This window comes from Coturnix japonica, chromosome 2, assembly GCF_001577835.2.
Source record: "Coturnix japonica isolate 7356 chromosome 2, Coturnix japonica 2.1, whole genome shotgun sequence".
Taxonomy (NCBI): Eukaryota; Metazoa; Chordata; class Aves; order Galliformes; family Phasianidae; genus Coturnix; species Coturnix japonica.
In genome coordinates, this window is record NC_029517.1 from 93,247,380 (window position 1) to 93,269,039 (window position 21,660).

The 21,660-nt window shown below is 39.3% G+C and overlaps 1 protein-coding gene and 1 long non-coding RNA gene across 2 annotated transcripts; both read left to right on the forward strand.

The window, feature by feature from the left end:
- Positions 1–4,282: 4,282 nt before the first annotated feature.
- Positions 4,283–6,270, forward strand: LOC116652950. The gene is made up of 2 exons (XR_004306202.1): positions 4,283–4,814; positions 6,092–6,270. It is a non-coding gene; the product is annotated as an uncharacterized LOC116652950 (long non-coding RNA).
- Positions 6,271–8,191: 1,921 nt separating this feature from the next.
- On the forward strand, positions 8,192–21,561 carry IMPACT (impact RWD domain protein). Its single transcript, XM_015855437.2, has 11 exons — positions 8,192–8,557; positions 8,676–8,804; positions 9,594–9,646; positions 10,202–10,264; positions 12,948–13,033; positions 14,043–14,171; positions 14,767–14,861; positions 16,831–16,904; positions 18,109–18,199; positions 20,909–21,043; positions 21,352–21,561. Exons 1-11 carry the CDS (start codon positions 8,522–8,524, stop codon positions 21,421–21,423), a joined length of 963 nt encoding a protein of 320 aa, XP_015710923.1. The 5' UTR covers positions 8,192–8,521; the 3' UTR covers positions 21,424–21,561.
- Positions 21,562–21,660: the final 99 nt, after the last annotated feature.

Consider the following 21,660-nt stretch of genomic DNA (forward strand, 5'->3'; position numbering starts at 1 on the left):
CTAATAAAAAAGAATCAGTTTTACAATGTCACATGTGCTACAAGATATTGCTTAATATTATTTCTCTTTTCTCCCTTAAATAGCTTGAAAAAGACTATTATTTCCTATGTGGAACACATTTAATGCACAAGCTGTTCTTAATTGTCAAGTTACGCCACTAAGAAGCATTAAAATTCTTCATATTAGCAAAGCACTTAAGCTTTTCAGAGGGAACTTGGGAAAAGGAGAAATGCACACGATTCAGCCCAAGTATGTCTTCAGAATTAAAAGAAACTTATTTTAATCACTAACACTCCAAATACCCATCAGGGCCTGATAACATCATGTCTTGGAACTCAGAATCCTGACCCCTCAAATTGATTTGAAGGGAAGTCAGACTCTCAGCTCTGTAGTTCTGACCTTCTCTTTAGTGGTACAATAAAAGAACTCAAGTTTTCAAAGCAGCCTCAGAAGACACTGATGAGATATGCAATCTATTGCTCTTAAAAACAGCAGTAAAAGAAAAGTTTGCCCAAATTAAGCACCTCCAGTTTAGTACCTTTGGCTGACACACACAGATTACCAGAGCCTGCAGAATCAAAATTCCTAGTCAGGTAACGATTGCAAAGAATATAACAAGTCTAAAATAGTCAAATTCCTTATACTGGCAGAGGTTTTGATCAGTCCAACAGTGTATTTATGCTCTGCTGCACTGGAGAGGCAGCTTGACTGCATTACATACACTCAGAACTAAAACACACGCAGGGAGCTCCTGCACCACAGTAAGATGGGAAAGCACTCAGCAAGAAAAGACAGCAAGAACACTGTGTAAGACATAAAAAGCCTCTAACTGCAACAGATCTTGTTAATGTAAGAGACAGAAAAAGAGAAATCTACAGCAGGACAGATTGCCAAATGGCCAGAAAAGCAGAGAAGACTCTTCCCCTATCCTTTGCTCAGTCAGCAAGGGAATGGGGGGAGGGGAATAGGGAATCAGGTGAATCAGTTTTCAGACAGAGGGATTTGCCAAAGACTAAGCAAGACGTTTCTAGCACATTTCCGAAGAACAGACCGGACTGATCTCCTGCAAACTACTACAGACATAACATACAACCACCTCCTGCAATACTGATTAAACAATACTCTTGGTGCCTGCTTATCAGTTCTGCCAGCAAAAACAGCATTAGTGCTTCTAGAAATCCTTCAAGCCCTGAAGCTATCTTCTCCTTTAAACAGGAGACTATCCACTTGCTGAGGCAGCACAGCAGTTTGCTGTTAGTGGGACAGAGCTGTTTTCTCCAGTGAATCGGTTCTACCAGTGTCCAGTGGAAGAACAAAATCAAATATGTTAATGCATAATCATTCGTATAATGCATTATATTTAATTATATTATGCACTTATAAGCAATGCTTTTTCTGAAGCCCTCAGTACAAAAAAGACATGGAGATTTTGGAAAGGGTCCAGAGGAGGGCCACAAAGATGATCAGGGGGCTGGAGCACCTCCCCTATGAGGACAGGCTGAGGGAGTTGGGTTTGTTCAGCCTGGAGAAGAGAAGGTTGCGGGGTGACCTCATTGCAGCCTTTCAATACCTGAAGGGAACTTACTCACAGGAGGGGAGTAAACTCTTCGAAAGGGCTGACAATAGCAGGACACGGGGAAATGGTTTTAAGTTAAAAGAGGGAAGATTTAGGTTGGATGTTAGGGGGAAGTTCTTCACTAGGAGAGTGGTTAGGCCCTGGAACAGGCTGCCCAGGGAGGTTGTGGATGCCCCGTCCTTGGAGGTGTTCAAGACCAGGTTGGACGGGGCCCTGGGCAACCTGATCTAGTAAAGGTGTATGTTTGGTGGCCCTGCCAGGCAGGGGGGTTGGAACTACATGATCCTTGAGGTCCCTTCCAACCCGGGTCATTCTGTGATTCTGTGCTATACCACAACAGTGGGATGCAGAGACAGTACTCATTGCTCATTTTGCTGGCTCAGGGAAAGGGGAGGGACAGGGGGAGAGAAACAAAGCAAAGCTCATCCTTCATCTCTCCCCTCCTCCCCCAGTATATCTTCAGCAATCTCTCAAATCTATTAGATGGCAGAGAGTAACGACAGGATTATATTTCTCTCAATTGTCAGCAACCCACATGAACTGCAGGAAGAAAAAGCGATACACTTTCAACATATTAAGAACCTGCGGCTTCTATTTGGTACCAATGAGAAGGAAAGAAGAAAAGATTGCTTGGGAAGGGAATCAAGAAACCCATCCAAACGCACAACTCTTGCATGCAGTAAGGCCAGTTATGTGCACGAGCAGAATGTTAAGCAGCTTAAGACACACAGAAAGCTGAATCACTTGGTAAAACTACTTATGTGATTTCCCCCACAAATAGTCCTGGATTTAAGTTGCTGTGATTTGTTTGTACTGCAAACGTTACCAGAAAAGAGACACGCCATGGTAAGGCAGCTAATAAAGGTCTGTCTGCTTTGCTCAGGCCAAATGTCCAATTTCAAATACACTTTGAAAGGCTGAAGTATGCAGTGATGCAGAAGAATGACTGTCTGGATATTAGTCATAGTGAGAAGGATCATTCATGGGAAACTGCTCCTACTACTGAGGCTGGAAAGTGAATCTGTGTACAGTTACTTACTAGATAAGTGAAACAGAACCTAAAGTTTTACTTAACAAGCTAAATTAAGTGCCTCAATGAAGCTGGCAGCAAAGGGACTCTTTCCAGAACTTAGCATCATCTTCCCAACTCTGTTTTAAGCAATAGAATTTGCTGCTTAATGGAGATGAGCAGCTGCCAGGGGAATTTTGAGTGACAAGCTGAGAGCACTAAAAGAAATCAATACAGAGGCACTCAAACTGCATGCGCTTGCAATTTCATTTCTTGTGCTTGCAACCCACTGCAGAAAGGTGATTGTTGGTTGGTCACACAGCCTGCATCAATACAGCACCAAAACCCTCACCAACTGGCTTCAAAGTAGTGGGATGGATTGCCAATACAAAGGCAAAACTTGAAGATTTAATTAATCAGTCATACAATACTACTCAAAGGTTAATTTATACGCATTGTGCTGCCCGTATGCAAAGCTACCAGCCACTTCAGAGAGCTGACATCTGCTCACACTCAGAGACATTGCTATCATTAACTCATTTCATTCAGATACAAGCTGCACTGCCTTTCATGGCTCATCTTTATGCCTAGTACTGATGAAAGGCCTCTGCACCAGTTTCTACAGTCATTGCTACACCACAAGAAAAATGTTATATCAAGTGCTTCCTATATAACTAAGGTATGACAGAGTAACATAGGAACCTTTCAATTCATGAATCCTCTTCTACCATTATTCTACTATCATTCTACTTATTCTATAGGATGATGAGGCACAGCTGCCCATAGAAGCTGTGGTGCCCCATTCCTGGAGGTGCTCAAGGCCAGGTTGGATGGGGCCCTGGGCAGCTGAGCTGCTGGGTGGCAGCCCTGCCCATGGCACGGGGTGGTCCCTTTCAACTTAAGTCACCGTATGGTTTTCTGATAGTAGGCCAAGCAGTACGGCTGATAGTGGGTACACTGGCTGCTGTTTCAAGAGATCTCTCTTGAGCAATAAAAACCAGAATCCTGCAGGAAAATCCTCACACGTCACACATCAGAGCAATGCTGTAAAGGAGGGGTCAAAACGCACCAAACCGCACCAACAGACCAAACACGTTAACGAGCCCAAGCCGAGTGATGTGGCTGATTAGTTAGTGGGATGAACACGCTCCCACCACACAGCCCCATCGTGCTCCATGTGCCAGCAGTGCCTTGCTGAAGGAACTGCTGCACAACACATACCTGTTCCACGCACCGAGCCAAGCTCAGCTCCCAGGCAGCCCCAGCAGCCAGCTGCGTGCACTTAGACGTCTGTCAAAGCCCTTCTTTCAGCCCAAGAGCCCTGAATAGGGTTTATGACAAGTACGGGACCTACGAAGAGAACTTCAGCAGTCGATCCTCTACTCCCATACAGAACCGAGCCCTCTGGTGGGCCAGCACCTCCCTTCCTGCAGCCAGCCGGCCTGCCTGCCTGCCTGCCAGCCCTGGGGACAACCGTGAGGGCGATAACGGCGGCAACGACGCAGCAGGAGGGCGCCGCGGAACAAAACGCAGCCGGGCCGCGTGGGCCGGGCTGCCGTTCTCGCCCCACTCAGCGCCCCGCTCCTCACTACCGCCGCCCGCCCCACACACGCTATGTACAACCATACGCACAGAAACCACAACGCCGCGCTCCCCTTACCCCCCGCTGCCATATACACACCAGCCCCGAGCATGACCGGCCCCACAGCCTCTCCCTCACCGCAGCACAAGGCGGCCGCCGCTCCGCCTCCTGCTTGCCACCGTCCCTTCAGCGCCCGTGGGATCGCTCCGCTGTTCTAGGGCCGACCGAGCCGCCTGCGAGCAATGCGAGGGGCTGGAGAGGGCCAGGCGTAGTTCTGCGCCCTCTCGCTGTGCCTGAAACTCGGCAGCGACCGCCCTTCCCAGCGAGGGAGGGAGGGAGGAGTGTTGCGGCCTCGGGGCTGTTTGGAAACAGGAGGAGAGAGGCTGCGGCGCCTGAGGGAGCCGTGGGACCGAAGGGGTGACGGTCCGAGAAGAGCGGAGAACCGGATCAGAACGACCTTGGAGGAGGTCTCCGAGTGAAAAAGTGGGAAAGAAAGGTGGTTTGGGGAAGAGCTTTCATCATATGCAATCACCTTTCATCTTGTTCCTCCTTGGCAGGAGGGCAGGGAAGCTGTGTGGTGCTGAGGCGCGGCCCAGCTCGTGACAGGCTGGAAAAGCCGTGGGTGCCATGAGAAAGTATCTCTAAAGGTTAGGATGAAATTTCAGTTCCAAAAGTGGCAAGTGCGTACTTGAGCAGTTATTGGGAAATTCTTAGGTCATAAATAATGAGGCATAATGAGGCATGGTTTTTTGTTTTGTTTTGTTTTCTTGATCTTCTTTCTTTCCCCTACAGCATTTACAGTACCCTTTAGCCAGTTAAATATGGTGTAGCTCCATCCTGAACTGGGGATTTAGGGCGTTGAATAGGGAGACAACAACAGTGCAGGGGTTCTTTTGGATCTCAGTAAGAAAGACCTGACTAAAAATGAATTGATGAAATACCAATGTTTCAATAAGGCAGAGTAAGGGAAATAAAACAGATAGTAAACCTGATGATTTTTCAGATTCTCTGAAACCCCTGTTCATGCAGCATCTCTGGAATGATACTCCAATACTCCTTCGTTGTCTATTTAAGTTATTATATAGTTTTCTTACAAGAAGACAACTATTATAGAGGATACTTGCATGAGAACCTCTTGCTGTACTGCCAGATAAAAGCAAGGCCACACTAGTGTTGTAATCACCAATACAAAGTGGGAGCTGCCCGCAGGCTCCTCTTTTGTAATGAGCTGGTGGAATTTATCCTGAGGATACAGGATTTATGCACCATTGCACAGCCTAAGGATGCAGTACAGACCTGTGCCTACTTGGATTAACTGTATTGTGGATCAATGACTCTTCCATGTACAATCATGTCCTGGTCAGCATCACTACACTCTCTGTTCTTCAAGAAGCATCTATTATTTACAAGAGCTTTGCCTCCTTACATACCCCAGAGTAACAATCCAGTGAGTTTTGGACTCTGAAGTGTGTAAATGCAAACAAGGGCTGCTAATATAAAGGGTTCTGTCTGTTCTGAATGTATCTTCTATCTTCCATCTTAACTTCTTTCTTCAGGCAGCCAGATGGAATTAGTGATGCAGAAAGCATGGAACGCTTCCCATGCTAAGGTTGAATGCAATGGCAAACAGCCTTGCGCAGAACTTGCTGAACTGTTTTGTAAATTATTTTCACAGTATACTTCGGAAGGTACTGCTCACAGCTGGGGGAAGATAAGAAGCATCTCCCTATGCTCCTTCTGGCACTGCACGGTTGATCTATATTGCTAGAGCTTTAACCACTGAAGGCAGAACTTGTGGGAAACAGTTCATACTTGGAAAGGGAAAAGAATAACTGGGCATTTATATTACTGCCCCTCACAAAATTTCACAATTTGATACAGCACTTACTTAGCACATGACACTTTTTGTTTTCTTCCTCTTCAGACTAAAGCAATACCAGTCATGTTTGAAGATATTCGACTCATGGAGATGATTAATGAAGTAAGAAATGACACATGATAGATTGCTTGTATGTTTTTACAGAGCAAAATATTTGATGACTGGATGTTCAATAATTGACCAACAGTCATTCAACTGAAACAAATAAAAAATGTTTTCTAATAGCTTGTACACAGCCCCGATGTCCTTTTTGTGCAGTATGCTTGCAGTACTGTGAGCATAGAGACTGGTTGTTCTTCTACACCTGTGCATACCTGCCTGCTAGAAGACAGGCACAGCACAATTAAATGTGCTGACACTCTCAGGCAGAGTCCCTGTGGATCTTCATAGAATCACAGAATCATAGAATTACCCAGGTTGGAAAAGACCTTGAAGATCATCAAGTCCAACCACAGCCTAACCAGTACCCTAACTCTAACAACGCTCTGCTAAATAATATCTCTGAGCACCACATCCAAACGGCTCTTAAACACATCCAGGGATGGTGATTCAACCACCTCCTTGGGGACCCTATTCCAGTATTTAACTACCCTTTCTGTAAAGAAGTTCTTCCTGACATCCAACCTAAACTTGCCGTGGCGCAACTTGAGGCCATTTCCCCTCTTCCTGCAGTCTTCTTCATTTACAAAGGACAATTTCCAGTAAGAGATGAAAGCAGTTTTTCATGTTAGGAACTTTTTGCGGTATGAAATGTTATCGGTGCAAGTTGATTGCCAATATTTACTGAGGATGAAACAACCCTATAAAGTGGTTAATTTGTAGCTGCTGTGAGCCTGATTAAGTGTTGAAACCGCTCACTTCTGCTCAGAGCCCACCTGAACCAAGTTCAGGCGGTTTCTAGAGACATTTTGCAGCAGAATCATGTGATAGTGTGCATTTAACATACCCTTTTAATGTGAATGCAGATACAGCAGGAGAAAATTGTCCGATTCACTGATTCTCTTTTGCCAGGAGGTTTCTCAAAACTAACCAGTAGTTATTGCACTGTAGAAAAGCTTTCTTAGCTCACCAGAAGGCAAGTGAGTACTTCTATAGACAGCACACAACTGGATAGTGTCTAAAGAAGAAATGTTCTTAACTGATGCATTACAGAGTCACTTGTACAGATGCTTACCAGCCAAGTAGCCTTAGGCTAAGATTTGGGTTTGTTTAATGCAGTCTTTTATTGTGATTGAATGAGTTTGGTCTGATTTTATTTTCCAAATGATAAATTAGCTGCACGTGGAGAGATTCTTAATACAAAGCTTATACCTAATTTTGTTAGTTTAGCCCTCAGTCTATCAAGAAACATATCTATGCAATTGAAATCAGTTGAACTACTTCATGCTGAAAGGTTCTAATGAACAGAAGTCTTTGCTTTTTACTCCTAATTAGCATTTACTGCGTACTGTCAAACTCTATGCAGTTAACCTCATATCGCTTATGCACCACACTGGTTTATTTTATCAATATAATGCTTATAAACTTTGGAAAATGAAGTTAAAAGTCTCGACCATCAAAGATAATTTCCAAGGAATTAATCTCAACTGAGCAGAAGTTACATGCATAGAGAGAATGACAATGTTCAATTAGTTCCTTTTCATTTACAATAACTGAAGCACGTGGATATTTACCTCCCCCATCTGGACAGATTTGGTAGTAGAAAGTAAACGGTAAAAAAAGATGTTTTGATAGTTTTGTTATTTTTTTCCTTTCCAAATCGCTGATAGCATTTCAATGCATTGCGCTTAGATAACATCCTTCTTAACTAAGAGTTATGTGTAAATACTGCTTCCTTATCTACATGAGCATTAGTTACAATTGGTTTAAGTCTTTTGTTCCCTAGGATTAGATTCTGGTTTCAGACAGGCATCAATAATGATCCAGTGTATTTTCTTGTCCTGACAAGAGAGAACAAGGAATTTACATTCCCTGCAGTAATCTGGGCCAATATCTGACCTTCGGGGTCTTCCCTTGCTTAAGTGATTTGATTTGAGCTTAAAGTGTATTTGCTTGCCATCCCAAAAGCAGAATCGATGGACCAAAGGTGAGATTTGGTAACCATTTTAAATCTCAAAGTTCACGCGTGAACAACATCGGTAGGAGACACTCCTCACTATTAAGAACAGCGAGGGTCAGCAGTGGGATACCTATAATGGTACCCCAAATGTAAAAGTGAAGGATGGGACACTCAGATGGAGCTATCCTTGTGTCTGAAGCTCCGTTTGATCAGAGGACAGCTCTGTTTTACAGAATACAGCGTTTATCCCTAGGAAGGACAGATCACAAGAAGGGGAAGATAACTCCTGCTGTAAGAATTGGGCGGTGCAACCAGGGCAATGACAGCGCACAGCCACGCTGACGGATAGGCAGCCAGCGGCCGGCAGGGAGAGTGCGCAGTGGGATTGCCCTCCCTTTCCGTCCTTTTCAGCTCTGATGGCGGCGAGCAACCCGGAGGTGGCTCAGCAGCAGGTGAGAGGCTGGAGTGGGATGAGAGTTGTAGAGTCCTCAGTTCTTATGGTTGTCTATTGCACTGATTTTGTCGTGTTTGTTAATAAACTTAACGATTTTTACACGCTGCTTTCTGTAGATTGACGAAATCGAAGCCCTCTCGTCCATATACGGTGAAGATTGGTGTGTTGTTGATGAAGATGAGAAAATCTATTGCATTAAGATCGGTGACTGTCTGGATCAACCAAAGTGGACCCTCTGCCTGCAGGTGCAGTGCTGCTGGGCAGTTTGATGCAGTGTGCTGTGGGGCTTAGGCTGGCAAAACCTTGTGTCTGAGTGAAATCCTTTAAATTAGTATCCTGTCATGTGGGTTAAGAAGTTTTTTATTTGGAATCTATACTGCACTTTTCACTGGTGATTCTCAGAGCTGGGAGGATTGGCCAATGTATCTGAAGGCTGTGATGCTACTCAACAAGATCTGTACAGACTGGAGAGTTGGGCAGGGAGGACCCCTATGAATTTTAACAAGAGCAATGAGTAGAAATATAGAAAAGCATGCAGCAGAAATGCTTTACAGTAAAGGTGATGGTGCACTGGAACAGGTTGCTCAGAGAGGTTGTGGAGTCTCCTTCTATAGAGATATTCAGGACCCATTTGGGCACCTCACTGTGCAACCTATTGAAGGGTATGTGCTTTAGCAGTGGGGTTGGACTCAGTGATTTCTTGAGAATCTTCCATTCCCTGCAGTTCCGTTGTTCTGTGATTTCTTTGGCAATACAACTTGCTTATGATATTTGCAGTATTTACGTATCCTAATTTCACACCCACGGAACCATATTTCAGTGTTTTTCTTTAAAATCTCATTTTAGACATGCTGTTTTTTACATTGACTTTGTTAGGACACCCAAGTGAATCTGTAGCTGCTTCTAGATTTACTTTTCCAAAGTACAGGAACAACATTCACATTAACCAAACTGAATAGCTCAGTATTGGAATCCATCAGTAAAGCTCAGCTAGCTGAATAATGTAATGAATATTCAACCTGGATTTCTTTCAGGTGATTTTGCCTTCAGGATACCCAGCTTCAGAGCCACCTATTTATCAATTGAAGTAAGTGAAGTTTCTTGCTGATAATTGCTTTCCTTCAATTATTTATTTACACAGTTACCATTGCTGATTGTTTGAAGTGTAAGTTGAAGTTTAGTTAAGATGGCTTTTTTACTTAAAATATCCTGATCATAGCAATAATATTATATTCTCTCCTCCAAATCTGCCTCATGAAGATAGTTTGATCTCTCAGAGCTCTAATTCTTACAGTATTGTTCTGTCAAGGCAGCAATTAGCCTGTGGACATAGAGTAGTTGATGCTTGATGTCTTGGAAAGAGATGTCTTACCTGTGTGTACCACTCTTGTATTGATCTTTTATTTCAGGTGTGCTTTTTGCCTGAGTATTCATTCTGATTGGGATGGAACCAGAGCATGTGCCACTTGATTTCTCTTTTTCCTTCCCTACTCTCCTCTAGTCATCTGATATATAATAGGATATTAGGAGCCTGTCAGCCTGACTTCTGATTTGAGGGTAGAGGGGTCTGGCCTGGGGGGCTGGAATCCGAGTATGGGCACCATTTTCATTGCTCTTTTATATTTTTATTATTTTATTCTAGTGCTCCTTGGCTTCGGGGACAAGATTATACTGAATTAGCAAATAGCTTGGAAGAAATATATATGTAAGTTAATGTCTGTGGAAGATTGTAAAAAATGATGATGTATTTTCAGTCTCATGTGCTTTTAGGTACCTGCTTAACTATTGAGTGTAGTTGTTGATACAGCAGCCGTCAGACATTCAATGCTATGTATTGACTAAACATTTATAAGAATGAATTGTTTTAAACTCTGGCAATTTCTTTTATATTGTTTAGACCTGGTGCTTTTTAAGAATGGTCGTCTTAATTTTGGCTCCTAATTTGTGACCCTTTAGAATCTCAGGATACTTTCAGAATTGAGATGTCGGTAGGTTTTGAAATAAGCGCAATTAGCGGAGTCTTTTAACTAGAATCTGTAACATAGCAAACCACGTTATCACAGTGAATAGCCAGCTGAACTCTTGATGCATGAGAATAAACATAACATTAAGAAATACTCAAATTATATTCTAAAATTGCTGTGAAATTGGAATATTAAATGGAGTAACTTCATGTGGTTTATTTAATCCATTCAGATCCACGTATAATATGAACTAAATGAAAATACGTCATAAGGAGGCACAACTGTGCCCAAGATAATAAAACCTGAGTGTCTGCTTGAGAAATGTGTTTTAATGCCATAAAATAAGAAAGACACTTGGCTTTTTTATGTGTTTGGTTTGTTTTTGATTCATTTTTATCTCATTACCAACTTATTTCAGGTATGTGGGTTTCTTATAATTTAATCAAGCAAAACTGAGTCAGGATTTGAAGTTCAAAGTTCTCAAGTGAAGGAAAAAGAACAGTGTCCTTGATTCTGTCTGTTTTCTTTGGAGTCTCCACCAGAGGCAGAGCTGCTGTATGTCCTTCCTACTGTCCTGAGCATTCAGGGCGTCTAGAGCATCTTGCCATTGCAAGGGAGAATAGCGTGGTTCTTAAGCACCCTTTCTTTGCAAGGAGCCCTGGATGATCTGCTGTTTTTGTTTGTTCAGCAGGAAATGGATGTGTTTGTACTTCGGACTGTATGTGTCATTTTTAGAGTGTGTTTTAAAACCCTTCTGGGGTTGTTACTGATGTACGCAGTGTTTGTGATATCCTTTTATCTATCCACTGTCTAAATAGTTGCCAGATAAACTTAATTACTCTGGATCATTTACAGTGTGTGGCTTACCTAGTTTTGAATCCCTAGTGTTCTAAATTGCTTTGTTTTGCAAACAATATGAACTGTACTGTTGGTGACTCTCTATGTCTTCTTAAGGAGGGAAAAGCAGATAGCAATGGGTCATAAATCTGTTTTGGTAGGCTCAAAGTTCTTAAAACTTGAAAATATAGGAAACATTTAAATTTATTTTATTTTTTCATATGCTCTTCTGGTAAGATTTAATTTATTTATTTTTTTCCAGTAACAAAGCTTTGTTTCATGATTTAGATAAAAGTGCCAAGAAAAATAGCTGTCTATAAAAGTAACCTTTGGGTCTAATTGTAATAGACAGAAACTGAAATTGGGTTATAGCTATAGAAATTGCTGGTTACTCATATCCAACAGAAGAATCTTATTCATTGTGTAATCTTTCATTCCATCGTTAAAACAAATATAGTTCTTCATGTATTATTAAAACAATGCTTCTATCTGTTAAACAGCAGCAGAAAATCAGTTTTCACTCATTCTGGAGTCTGTCAAAGTTTTGGGGACAGCTGCAAGTTCACAAATTCCTCATTTTTGCTTGAGACATTTTCTTAAACTATATATATTTGGCTGAATTTCTAATTTCATTTGGCAGTAGTGCTGCATACACTATGTAAAATAAGTGTTTTAAAATACAATTTTGTTACTGGTGTGTATTTATATGTTGCCCCAGACGGTGGCAGTAAAATTATTAACAGAGAAGCTGTGGGTTGGCTAAAGTTCTATATTTTTCAGTTCCGGTTTTGAGACTAACACGCATAGATCGTAAACATGTTAAAATATAATTTGGAAAGTTAATTTTCAGGGCACTATTTTAAATATAATTTGAGATGTTTCAGTCCTGCTGTACATTAAGGCATTTCTTAACTTGTGCGTGTCGAAGCATTTATCCCATCCTCTTCCATTAGCATAATACATGTCTGTGCCAGCTCAGGGCTCTTAAGCTTAATGCTTACATCTCCTTCTTCTCCTATAGGATTTATCATCACTGAATTGTAGCGTGTTGGTCTACTGCTCCGCTGTGTCAGCTACCACTGACCTACTGTCACAGCCCTGCAGGATTAGCCCCTGCTGTGTATATACTGAGAGCATGATGGGGGAGAAAAGGGTAGGCTGTACTAAGAAACGTGTATCTCAGCTATAAAGGGGAAGAGTCTCTATGAGCAGTGTGGCTGAAGGAGCTCATCACAGGCGGTACAGAACTTTCTGAAAACCAATCCAGCACATGCTCAAAAATTAGATGAACTGGCTTAATATTAATTTGAAACTGCTAAGGACTGTCCAATTTACTCACAGTTGTTTTCACTTTATAGACCAAAAAGTTTCCGTCAGTTGCCTGTTTTCTTCCAGTACTGTTGCTTTTAATGCTGAAAAAAGTGCAATAGGGTATGCTCCTAATAGCCTAAGCTCCTTATTGCACTAAACTGTAATGTTCTCTTACTGCAGGCCTGAAATCTGCATATTATTTAATGTAGGTACTTTCTAAGTGAAATCTGAAAGGGAAAAAAAAATTACTTATTGACTCTGAGTTTTAACTTCCAGACAAAACCTTGGTGAAAGTATTCTTTATTTATGGGTGGAGAAGATACGAGAAGTTCTGGTGGAAAAGGCACAGTCATCAAATTCAGGTACTTCAGGAAATACATGGATTTTTCAATTTACTTCTTGTTCAGCTGCAAAGTAAGATTTAATTGCCAGTTAAAGATTTATTCCCAGTTTTCACTGGGAATTTTTTCAGTTTTGACTGATCTGGGTAAGAGAACACAATCTCTGGTTTGACTTGTATTACCATGATAGCTTCCCTTTCTTAAAGAGCATAGAAGATAAAAAGGAAGGGGGTGGTTGCAATGAAGTGAAGTGCTCAATTTTATTATACTGTAATTAAAAGTTGCTTCATGACTGAAGTTGCAGTGATTTTTTCTTCTGTTACTCTAACAGCAATGGATGTTGTGTTGAGGGACATGGTTTAGTTGGAGCTATTGGTAATAGGTGAATGGTTGGACTGGATGATCTTTTAGGTATTTTCCAACCTTGGTGATTCTATGATTCTATGAATGAGGCTTTTATAAATTCACAGCTGTTCTTCCCATAAATTATGTTCCTTTTCTTTTTTTTTCCTCCACACTGAAAAGCTAAACTGGCATGAAATACATGAGCGACATGTCTGCGTGCACTTGTGGCAGAAGGAAATAGAAATATTTTTAATGTAGTGGATGTTAGCTCATTCCCATGAATAATGAAGGACAGAAAAGGAGGGGAGGGGGAAAAAAAGGTTCCTGTATTTAGATTAAAGTAATGGAATCATTATAAATACTGAATGCAAATAGTAAGCATTGTAGTTATTTTCTTCTTAGAAGTGGTGTTAATTAGTATTAAAACAGAAGAAATTACGCATAGACTCCATGGAATGAGTTATTTTGTTCCTAATTTTAAATGTGATTTTAGTAAATCGTGGGCAAAGCATTTCTACTTGTTGTTGGAATTAGTATTATTTTTCTGCATTTCATCATTTTTTTTCTTATTAGCAAGCAGATTTCAACTGAACAGCTATTTAATAGAAAAAGAATTTGAAAATTTGTATTGCTTATCTCTTAGAAAAGTATACAGTAGGTCTGCTTACTACTTACGCTTTTATAGAACCAGATATTAAGAAAACCACTGAAGAAGTTGATGAAGACAATGGGGATGATTTTGTCCTGGACTATCAGGCTGTTCAGGAAGATCCAGTAGAGATTTTAAATTATATCACATCTGAAAGTCAAGAAGGTAAAGGTGTTTTCTTTTGTTAATTGCAATGAAATAATTCAGGGAAGAGTGACCTTTAAGTTTCAGTTTTTCTACTCAGTTTTGGAATAAAATTAATATCATAAAAAATCATAATAATAATAACGATTGCAAATAACCCTTTATGTTTCTGGTGGTTCTGCTTGTCATCACTTTGAACATAGCTTTAACCAATCTTTTTTTTTTTTTAAAGTTTAGATACTCCTTAAGTATGTAGCCAAATATGTTGTTTCAGTGACAATAGCAGGACACGGGGAAATGGTTTTAAGTTAAAAGAGGGAAGATTTAGGTTGGATGTTAGGGGGAAGTTCTTCACTAGGAGAGTGGTTAGGCCCTGGAACAGGCTGCCCAGGGAGGCTGTGGATGCCCCGTCCTTGGAGGTGTTCAAGACCAGGTTGGACGGGGCCCTGGGCAACCTGATCTAGTAAATGTGTATGTTTGGTGGCCCTGCCAGGCAGGGGGTTGGAACTACATGATCCTTGAGGTCCCTTCCAACCCGGGTCATTCTGTGATTCTGTGTGATCTGTGATTCTGTGCCATTAAAGAAAATGAACCCTTCCTTATTTGTGATCCGTAGATGAAGAACTGCCAGTGATACATCACGGAAACCCACTCACAGATCGAAGGAGTACTTTCCAGGCACATCTGGCTCCTGTGGTGACACCCAGACAAGTTAGTAGAGATCACTCTTTTTTTTTTGTCTGTACTTTGAGCTTGACCAAATGTTACTGAAATACTTGCAGTTAGATGAATACCTCTTTCTTGATGTGTCACTATCATCTGAGTAGTCATCTGTCTTTGCCTTCCATTACTGGCTAAATAACTCCTAAGTATCAACTGCAGTGCATCCTGGTGGTTTCCAGTTTTATACTGGAGGTAGGTAGGTGTTGCTATCCCTTATTCTGTACTATGTAAGAACACTGAAATATGACTTTTAAACTAATTTCAGTCACTTTGTACATCCCTTTGCATCTGTTAACATCTGTCTCCTTTGATCCCTGTTCAGTGTGGAAATTACTGATGTACCCGTCTTTTCTTGTCATTAGCTAAGAGTTAAACCTTGTGGGTGTTTTCCTCAGTTCTCCCTTTTATTTCAAGATTTTTTGGTAGCAGATCTTGTCTAATGCTTTTTGCAATTCCAGGTGGGTTAGATCAACTAGCAGCTAGGACGCACATGCTCAGCAACTCTGAACTTAATCTTGACAGATTAACAGATTTTTAGTAGCGTAATTCCTTATATGAAGGCAGTAATTTATTAAGCTGTGCTGATGTTGTGGGGTTGGGTTTTTTTTTTTGTACATACTGTACATTCATTTAGGTTTCTGTGCTACAGCTGTATATTCTTTGAATGATACTTCTGCACTGTATCTATCTGCTTGTAGTACGCGTTTCTAGTAGTCTTCAGCTTCTTGAGTTTGAAGAGATATTATTATGACTTCTATTTTTATATGTCCAAAAATGTTTCTGTGCCTTTCATATCCATCTCGTCATCTGTCTTATTTTTCTGTCTGAATACATCACAATTTTTGGACAAGCCTTCAGCTTTTTTGAACCGTTCTCTTACTGCTTCCAAAGTGAAAGTAATTTTATACTTGAGGTTTAATGTGGGATAGCTCAATTTTAAAAAATACTTAATGATTACCATTTTCACTAGAGTATCACTGTAATTTAGAGGCTTTCTTAGCTGTTTTCAGTCTTTATGAAATGTGAGATTCTATGAGCTATTTTGCTTTGGACAGGAAAGGAATTGGAATCATTGATTTAATGCCCTTTTTTTATTGCATGCTTTAAGACTTCTTTTGAAAGTCCACCTATACTTAGAATATGCATAGTAGTGCCATTTCCTGAGTGTCAAATCCAGCTTGTTTCAGAGTCTTGCTGTACCGTGTAAAATGATTGGTCTGCAGACTGCAGAGTAGCTTTACTGTGGCGTGGGTTCCTTTTTCTGAAAGAAGGTTGAAAGAGGTGAGGAATGGGGTGAACATTGTACCTATACTGAAAGCTTCTTTATCAACTGAAGTGACTGTTCTGTACCCATAATGCTTTATCTTCATGTTTGTATGTTGCTGGGATGGTCTTTGATATTTTAAGACAGGACTGATTGCATTGTAAATTCCTTTATTGAAAATTTTAGTAATGGAGCTTTACTTCTAATGCAACTGTCGGTAGTGAAGGCCAGAATAACACTGTAGATAGTTAAATAAATATGATATCATATGGGGAAATGTTGATAGTGCTATTAGGTTTGGTATCATTGCTTTTCCTTTTCTGATGTATTTTGACATTTAAAACGTATGTGGTGCTTGAACTTGGCATAGGGATTAAGGCCTAGGTGGAGCTAAGAACTGCTCTGTGGTTTAAAGATCTTTTGTACCTTTTATGAGCAGATCCCTTGATGACCTGCAGAGAATCCCTTAATTCAGCAACTGTTTTTGGTATCTGAGAAATGTGATCTGGAACTGGCATGAGTGTATTGGCATGGTGGTGCTCCTTCTTGGGCTAGTACATTGAATGTTGAATTAATTTTATGTTAAAAATATTGAAGTCTTTCTCTGTAGTAATTAAAAGATGCTTGTTTAACAATGATATGAGATGGTGAATGTGAAATCCCCCATTATAATCTTTTAATTTTGTTTTTAAGGTAAAGAGAGTTCTTGAAAAATTATATGAGAATAAGAAAATTGCAAGCGCCACCCACAACATATATGCGTACAGGTGAGAGATCATGATTTGTATGCTATTCTTTGCCAAGTGAGTGCTGTGCATGTGAAAGGTATAACCCACCCAAGAAATTCCTTGCTAGTGAGTCATTATGGGGTTAAATTTCCTATGTGTGTCTTTGTGTCTTGATGATGTTAGGATTTATTTTGAACTTGAGAAAAAGAAAGCAGTTTATGTAGTAAGAAAAAATGTAAAGATAGTGAAGCAGCACAGCACTAAGGATCCAGATAGTGATGCAGATTTTCTGAGGAACGTAAGGAGAAATAAAAAGAGCCCCTTTCTACTGGAGGAAGCAGTAAGCTCAAAAGGCATGTATTGGAAGTGATCCATTCATGTACTTCCTGGGATGATCCTAATGAAATATGAAATAAGAGCAAATGAATGCTTACTTCACCAGCACATCTACTTAAGTTAAAGGTTTCTGTAATGAGAACTACTGCTAATCTGACTCCTTTAAACCATCTAAACACTTCAGAATAGCAAAAGAAGTGTAGTTATTGCTTTGTGTTTTCTAGCCAGTGCGAGCAGCATCTTTGTCATTGTGTCACGTGTATTAAACTTAAGTACAAATATTATTAAATCAATTAGATGACAAAACAGAAAATCTGTGAGCATCTCTTCTGGAAATTTATACCTGGCTTTTGTATAAAGCAGCATGCAGCAAAATCTCCTGGAGTGCCCTCAGGCATACTACCACGTTCTGTCACAGCTCTGCTTTAGAGGAAGGCTCAGTAAACAGAATAGTGAATTTGAAGCCAATTTTCAGTAATAGTTTTGCTGGTTAAATATAGAGGTAACTAATTACTAATAGTATTTTTGTCAGGTTTCTTTTAACTTGTGTGTGCATACCATCATTTGAACCTATATCTGATGCTGTTGGTTTAATCCAAGTAAAATTATTAGAATAAAAACCTAGGGATTCTTCTTTTGGGGAACTTTACACTAGTAATGAATATGGAGTTAACCTGAAATAACTAAAATAACGTAAAATCTTCACAACATTTTTTATTTTGTACAGATAATATTTGTGGTTTGCCCTAAGCTTCATCCTGTTTTGATGTGAGAATCCGTAGTGAAGAAGCAAAATTGATGCTTCTGAAAGATTTCTGAGACTTCATTAATTGCTTACAATGTTAGTTGATTGATATTTTTGGAATTGGTTTTATGCTTATGCCTTTCTTTCTATATACTTTTAAAGAATATACTGTGAAGATAAACACACATTCCTGCAGGACTGTGAAGATGATGGGGAGACAGCAGCTGGTGGACGTCTTCTTCATCTTATGCAGGTTATGAGAAGTCAGAGATTAATTTCTGTAATCTTCATCAGGTTTCAAAAACCACTGCTGTGTGAATAAACCTACAGCAGATTTTTTTTGTAATTCTTGCTCTTCTGTTAGCCCAGTAGGTGATTGCTTTCTCTGAAGTCAAAGAAAAATGCATAGACTGTTGTAGGCATGTAATGAGTTGAGTTTTCCAAATCTTGGATCATAAAAATAAATGTTTCATGGATGATGGTAATAGTTGGAATTGTTTAGAAGAGAAATATGTTTTGAATCCTCTATTTGGTGTAAGGTATAAAGAAAGTGAAGACTGGAACAAGGTGATTAGCAGGATGAACCACTGACCTTTGCACAACCTTTACTTCAGTTTCTGTGAATACTTGTAATGAGAAGACTGTTCCATCTGAACTTGCAGAGTAGGGCTTTGAATGAAAAAGTCAGTGGGAGTGGGGCAGTCAAGTAGTTCTGATTGTTTTATCCATTTCTTAGTGCTGTTTCCAGTTCTGGGTCTTTAGCCCTCAGATTCACATATGTTGTAGTTTTCAGGTGTGGAAATAAAGCCTTGGTAAAGTTACCGCTAAATGTGCACTGAAGAGAGATTTTGATTCACTGACATGATCAACCCATTGTAAAGCCATAAGTAAAATATCCTAACTTTAGGAAACAGCTGGATACACCTTATGCCTCAAGTCTCTTAACCTTATCAGCACAGTAATTACTGTTTTGTATTTTGATTTTAGATTCAAATCACAATTAGAGCAAGGGGTTTTTTTACCTATCATTTGCTTACTTATATGTTTTGTTTGCTTAGTTTAGAACTTTTTGATGCTTTCTAAGTAACTCAACTCTGACTTGGAATACTTGCATATGTTACATAAATTAAGCTTACTTGATAAGTGTGAGTGTACAGCTGTAATATTAGCAGTATGAGGAAGCAACTTTGCAGTTACTGTTCCTCAATTTATCCTGAGCCCATCAACTCTTTCTCAGTATTTTAATGTATACATTTGAAATTTAGCAGACTTACAGTGTTTAAGTGCTTAGCAGTCCATACAAGTGCAGTTTAGAATGGCACTAAATTTTGCCTTTTAAATGTGAATGCATCTAAACTATATGGATCATATCTCTCTGTTAGTAGTACTCATTACTGGGAATATTTTTGCTTTGGAATTATACCTCGACAGGGATGAGGAAAGTGCAGTTTTCATTAATGGGAGAAGATTAAAGTAGTTTAAGGGCCAGTTTCTAGTTGCTTATGTAATTCTCTTAATTCTTCTGCTGTAAGCACTTATGATATGGGCTTAAAAATAAGGTAGTATAATACAGTTATTGTTGCTGTAGTTATAGTTCTTCTTTTGCAGTAGAGATCTTATTTTGTTTTAGATAAACACTTTTGTCAAGGTAGCACTTTTCTGGTTACAAGAAAAAAACTTTTAGATTTATTATTCTTTTACACTTAAGGTTAAAGTATTTCCCAACTACGTTTGACATCCTGTTTACTATGAAAAGATGGTATAAAGTGACTCTGTGACTGATGAGTAAATGGAGAATAGAAAATGCCTGTCACAAAAACTGCCCTTCTTTTTATTTTAGTTCATTTTTTTACATTATCCTTTAAGTTTTAAAACAATGATAATATTTCTGTCTTCCCAAAGGTTAAATCTTCTGATAGGATTGTTGAGATTAGACATATAAATGCATATTTTTCCTCCTTAATGAAGATGAATGTTTATTTACCTGTTTTATAGATACATGGTTTTAAGGACTTTTCCTCACATTCCACTTCACCAAGCACTTTCTTGCAGACCACAACATTTTGCTCTGCAATAAGCAAATAAAGCCATGATTGTTCTGTCTGTCCATCTGTGTGTATTAGTGAAATAGTGCACAGCTCTTGTAACTGAAGACCTCTGACAGATTTAGATGCCTTAGTCAGAGGGAACAAATTCAGTCTACTAACTAATGATGATTATCACTAGATGTTTCCATGCCATAACATAGTTCTTACATTTTAGCAAGACTGTCACACACTGTTACTAGTTTGTGCTGCTGCTGAATTTAGGTGTTGTAACAAATAAAGATGCTGAGGTCTTCCATGCTTCATGCCTTTAGTTTCAGTAAAAGGAATTTTTGCTTCTGCTTAGCTCTGTTCTTCGTTTTCTTACTGATGGTCTTAAAAATGAAGCTTATTCAGTTCCTTTCGATACTAATTGCTAATAAAATTGTGTCACATGAACTTTACACATGCCTTTTCGGTTTCAGAAAGCAACTGTAAGGTATGCTGATTCAAACACAGAAAATGCAGAGATTATCTGAATTATCTACCTGTAGTTGCTAAGTCCTTTGTATGGCAACAGTAGGAGAGAATTCAACAGAACTGTAGAATATACCAACATGGTGGTGACTCACAAGGATCCCTGAATTGGCATTTTAGATACCCCGATGAACCATGCCTTATGTACCTGTTCTCTGGCTGTTATTAATATTAAACATCTTCACTGGATTCACCTTTTCACTTTGAATTTAGTTTTCAGTAGAAATTTGGTCAGTGAAACTTACTGAATTGTCTTGTTACCTTCTGATGACTTCTGTGCAATGTGTGATACAGACCTGGTGCTGATTTCTTAATAACAAGTAGACTTTTTCTGTAGTAAAGGAAGACATCAGCAATAAAACTAGTTTAATTTTTAAAAAATCACTTTTTTTTTTTAACAGATTCTGAATGTCCAGAATGTGTTAGTTGTGGTATCCCGCTGGTATGGAGGTATTCTGTTAGGACCGGATCGTTTTAAACATATCAACAACTGTGCAAGAAATATACTTGTGGAATACAACTACGTACATTCAGCGGTAAGTTTTTGCCACTTAAAATGGAGGCATTTATATTTTTTTACTGTATATTTTTGTTACTGTAGTTATGTCTCTTAAGTTTAACGCTGCTAAAGGCAGAAGTTTCTAAATAGCAAGAGAAGCAGGCAGAATGATGAAACTAAAGGATTTTAAAAGTTCAAAACTGTAGTGAGTATTAGTGAACTACAAATGTTTCATACTTAAAATAATTCTTGTGTAGAATTAGAATTAAAATAATTTTTGTATAGAATAGACTTTGAATATAAGAATGTTACTTTAAATCTTGATATGCTTGTTTTTCATTTCAGGAAGAATCATCCAAACCAGCAGGAAAGAGCAAAAAGATCAGGAAGGACAACAAGAAGAGGACAGAACACTAATTTACTAATTTATTTTTGAAAATGATGAAAGATTATTTTGCACATATTTATAGAAAGGAAACATGGACACTAATGCCTTATCAAACACCAAGTTTTGTATTCGAAAGAGAATTTAGTAAAGCTATATCTATTTTTTCATCTTGTTCTGTGATTTCTTTTGCTGTTCTGTAGTAGAACTTAGATACAACCTTTTTATATTCTTGTACCATTTCCTCCCCTCAGTGATGGCTTACTGAT